Consider the following 4,885-nt stretch of genomic DNA (forward strand, 5'->3'; position numbering starts at 1 on the left):
AGAACATACAGGAGACTAATATCAGCATTAGTGCAGATGCAACGTTCAGCTAGTCAATAAGTAAAAGCTCAAAAGCTGTAAAAAACGGAAAGGCTAAAAGGGTTGCATTCAGGTTCCGTATCAGTGTCATGGTAGTTTACTGTACTGGTATTATGGGGCCACTATCTCAATTTGTCCAGCAAACTGACAAAACTACAGAGAATCTGTGTATTCAATTATTTGCTATTTCTACAACAATGGCTCAAAATGGCATTATCAGAATTTCATCAGTAAACATTCGCCTGGCCGGCTGACCATAAGAAAGTGTAAGAAAAAAGAGTAAGAAACTCTACGCAAGACTTGGCTTCTCTTAAACTTGCCTTGTGCCAGTTACGGTCAACTGCCAATGCAGGAAAAAGGTAAAGGAAAGATCTCATGGCGGCATCCTTCATCCTACGCGAACTGTAAGCCCAACAATTTGTTCTCACCAGAATAACAACAGGCCAGCCCTTCAGCTCTGTTAATTTGTCACAGCATTACCCAAACTTGTAATTTGTCAAGCAATATGAACTCCAGCAGGAATGCAGCAATGCAATCCTCTCGGTAAACATCTCAAGAGCTCAATCTTATTGTCCTCCCAGTCAGAAGGACCAAGCTGTCAGTGGATTTCCATGAAGAACAGGGCATCCTGAGTTTCTTGTATGGACTATGGAGTGTCACTTGTACACATCTGTATATGCGAAGTATCATCTCAAACATTTCTGATTCATGAGAATCTTAAACAGCTTGGCCCAGATACGCCTGAGGATACACTTCTTGCAACCCTGTGTCTTACATTTGGGTCACAACATAGCCTACTGTTCCAGCTAGCTGCCTCCTGCCTGCCTGCCTGCTCAAAACCCATGCAGCTCGAAATGGTCCGCAAGTGTATACTGCACTATTTTATCCCTGGTTCAGTTTGCGCATCTTCTCTGCTTGTAAACTGCAGCTTTGACACCAAGTCATCCAGGATAACATATATTTCCTGATTCTCAGGTTGCCTCTCCCTAATTTTAAATTCACTTGCGATCTCATTTAGATCGACCAGACGGTGTCCAGGACTGAACCTCCCATCGCTTTCCTTTATGATAGCCTTCACCCTGTGAGCATCTTCCCATCTTCCCGCCGAAGCATATACACTGCACAACAGAGCATAGTGAGCACAGTTGCTTGGTTCCAGCTCGATCAACCTGAGGGCTATACGTTCCCCAAGTTTCCATTCCCCTCTGAACCGGCACAACCCAAGCAAACCACCCAATGCACGTGCCTTCAGCTCCTCTGGCACGCTCTTCAAGAGGCTCTCTGCTTCTTCCAGAAGGCCAACACTCCCATACAGATTCGCCATGCACCAATAGTGTGCGAATGTTGGCCTGAGACTGTACGTCGTGGTCATCTGGTTGAAATATACCTTCCCAGCATCCAGTAGACCTAAACGGGTACACGCGCAGAGTACACCAATGAAAGTGACTTGATCTGGTCGCAGAACCCATTGGTTATCTGAACCATTCTTCCCTGAAAAGGCAAGCTCTAGATATATAAACTTGAAAATGCATGGAGCCTAAGAGAAGCACAAGCATATATAGAAACCAACGTACGCACCTCGTCCAATCATCTGATGGAACAACTCAATCCCATCACCAGGCTCGCCATACACGCAATGCCCGATGATCATTGCATTCCAGCAAACAGTATTCCGGATGTTGAGCCGATCAAACACCTTCCTCGCAGCCGCCACCCTCCGGCACTTGCCATACATATCAACCAGCGAAGTCCAAAACAAGAGGTTATCCTCCTCGAAGCGGCGCAAGTATGCACAATGCACCTCCCTGCCAGACCCCAGCCTCCCCAGCCTGGCGCAGGCGGTGGCCGCCCCGACCATGGTCGTCGCAGTGCCCCTGACCCCGACCCCCGCCATCCACCGCACCACCTCCAGCGCCTGCTCAGGCCGCTTCGCCTTCACATACCCATTGATCATGACGTTCCAGGACACGGCGTTCCTGAGGAGCATTCCGTCGAACAGCTGGCGTGCGGCGTCAACGCCGCCGCCCGGAGCAGCAGCGTGGGCCGTCATCATGGTGTTGTGGGACGCGATGTCCCTGAAGGGCATTTCGTCGAACAGGTGGCGCGCGGCGGGGAGGCTGCCGGCGGCGCCGTAGAAATGGAGGAGCGCGTTGGCGGCGTGGGGCGGCGGCGCGAAGAGCAGGCCGCGGCGGAGCAGCTGCGCGTGGAGCGCGAGCGCGGCGGGGAGGTGGCCGCGCGGGGAGCGCGCGGAGGCGGCCGCGGAGAGCAGCGGCGGGAAGGCGAAGGCGTCGGGGAAGCCGGAGGGGGCGTGGGCGCGGAGGAGGTGGGCGAAGAGGGAGAGCAGCGCGGAGAAGGGCACGCGCGGGGCGACGGCGCGGAGGGCGGCGGAGAGGGAGAAGAGCGGGAGCGGCGGGGGCAGGTGGCGGAGGAGGAGGCGCACGAGGTGGGCGGCGGAGGTGGCGGTGGAGGTGGAGGCGGCGGCGGCGGAGAGGAGGAGGCCCGAGGGGACCGGGTGGCCGAGCAGGAGGCCGCGGCGGAGGAGGAAGGCGTGCGCGCGGAGCACGGCGCCGCGGGAGCGGAGGCCGCGGCGGAGGAAGGCGTGGAGGTCGTCGGCGGCGGCGGCGGCGGGGGAGGCCGAGGTGGAGGTGGCCGCCATTACGGGGGGAGACGGGGACGACCTCGGGGCGGCGGCGCCATGCGGGGTCGGGCGGGCCAGACTCGGCGCCTGCTTTGGTTTAGGCCTGCTGGGCTCGGGCTGCTGGCGCTGACCGGCGGGGCCCACTTGCAGGCCGGGGTTTTGGATCTGCCACTTCCGTTGAGATCTGAACTTTCATCCCATCGATCCACCCGTCATTTTGGGTTTTATTCCAAAGTTTGCGATGCTTTTATCTTTTCAACCGAAGATATAAGTTATGATCTATTTGGATGTGTGCCATTGGTCCACTGCACATGAGAAAAATCGGTCAGGCTTTTGAAGTTGCCTGCGAGACATTGTCATTGTGGAGCCCCGCAATATGATGCTCTGCAAAAAAATTCCTGTGAGATGTTGTCCTAGTTACTGACTGGCCGTACGCAATATGTACAGGGTATTTTAACAAAGATTGAAATGCGAATTTTGAAACTATAATGAGATTTCTATGAAACCAATGTGGCATGCTTAACTTATTTCATGCCATAGGTTGAGAGAATGTTTCTGTTTTTTGCTTTTTGTGATACTATATATATTTTGAAAGAGCATCATCATGTTCCATACTTGACGTTGAAACCTAAATGAAATTTTAAAATTTCATGGAACCAAGATTAAGTATATGACTGATAATTAGATCAAAATCTAATTGTAGCCTCTATTAGACCCAAATAAACATTAATTTAATTCAATGTTCAGGTTGGTAATCTTGGTCCGCTAGCGAGTAGGGGGTTGGTAGGTGAATCCGCCGGTTAATTGGCTAGTCGGTGACCCTCCGAGTAAGGATTAATCTGTCAATTAACCGATTTATCCGCCGATAGTGTTAATATTTATTTAAAAATCTACAGAAACATAACTACAACTGTCATTGAGTTGCAAGAAATGTAGTTACGACCCAACAATTACAGTTCCTGCACATAGGCTCTTTGTTTAGCACATGTGGGCGAGTAGTAAAGGATCTGCCTTTAGGTGAGATCAAATTTGCTGAAAGTTGGCAATGCACATCTATGTTAGGCTTCGCCGCTTCAAGCTCCAGATGCTCCAGGCACCCTTTGGAGTAGGTTTTGGGCACATCACAAGGTTTGCACTTAAATGCCAATCCCCGCTGGCCCCAAAAGCTAGCCCGGAGGGGCCGTATCCCGGAAGTTCCGGATCCCCTATTCTAGTGAAGGACAACCAAGACTTAGACACTTCACCACCAGATATTTAGAAGAAATGTGGGTGCATATATATCTCAAACATGTATAGTTGATTCCCGTCGTACTTTCAAGGTGCGCCCCCTCTTAATAGTGTAGCTGCCCTAAGACTGAAATAAAGTGTAAAAAGCATCTTGAACCGCTTTTTTCGTAGGGGGGGTCCAACTATCAATGGCTTCTTTTCTTGATGGGGTGGCACAATTTATAAACTTAAGCATATGATTAGAACGATAATTATGTCGCTATTAACACCAAAAACACAATTAAATGTATAAGTGCCCTTTCAATGCCCTCAAGGTTTATCAATAGCCTTAAGGTTTATCGAAACAGTAAGAATAATTAAAAAATGGTCAATGATCAGCACCTGGCACACACAGTTAAAGTACTTGTCTTGGTCCCCCAATGAAACCGGTGAGATTGTCAATTTCACTAGCCTTGCTTGCTACAAGGATTAATGCAATTTTGTGTTTGTGATTATTGCAACATAGAAATAAAAGTTCAAATTGAAAATGGAAATAAAAGTGTGTTGATCGAAGTTGAAAGCAGTTGAGATGTATGGACCGGGATCCATAGTTTCAGTAGTGGCATCTCTCCATAAAACATGGCATGATGAAAACATTACAATTGCGTATCGATTAAATTATTATTTTTTATAACTATGATCATACATGGCATAATTTCATATAGGCATCACGTCCATACATCTATAGACTGTTAATCCAACTGCATTTATGGCTAACACTCCATCCTAAGACCTCTATCCAGCATGCATCTCAATGGTATTAAGTAAAACAGAGTATTTTCATTAAGCATGATGACATGATGTTTATAATATATTATCTTCACCCAACGTTTAAGGGACAAGTACGCAACTATATTTTTACTCTTAGTTGAAACAACACAATACAAGCATTTTCATTGAACTCAACTAACATACACAACTCTCTCTTAAAGACCATTCATG

General features: G+C 48.7%; 1 protein-coding gene across 1 annotated transcript; it reads right to left on the reverse strand.

The window, feature by feature from the left end:
- Positions 1-237: 237 nt before the first annotated feature.
- On the reverse strand, positions 238-2,797 carry LOC123103745 (pentatricopeptide repeat-containing protein At3g51320). The gene is made up of 2 exons (XM_044525423.1): positions 1,618-2,797; positions 238-1,530 (listed from the first exon to the last, which is right to left on the reverse strand). The coding sequence occupies exons 1-2, from the start codon at positions 2,693-2,695 to the stop codon at positions 917-919; spliced, it is 1,692 nt and encodes a 563-aa protein (XP_044381358.1). The 5' UTR covers positions 2,696-2,797; the 3' UTR covers positions 238-916.
- Positions 2,798-4,885: the final 2,088 nt, after the last annotated feature.

This window comes from Triticum aestivum, chromosome 1B (assembly GCF_018294505.1).
Source record: "Triticum aestivum cultivar Chinese Spring chromosome 1B, IWGSC CS RefSeq v2.1, whole genome shotgun sequence".
Taxonomy (NCBI): Eukaryota; Viridiplantae; Streptophyta; class Magnoliopsida; order Poales; family Poaceae; genus Triticum; species Triticum aestivum.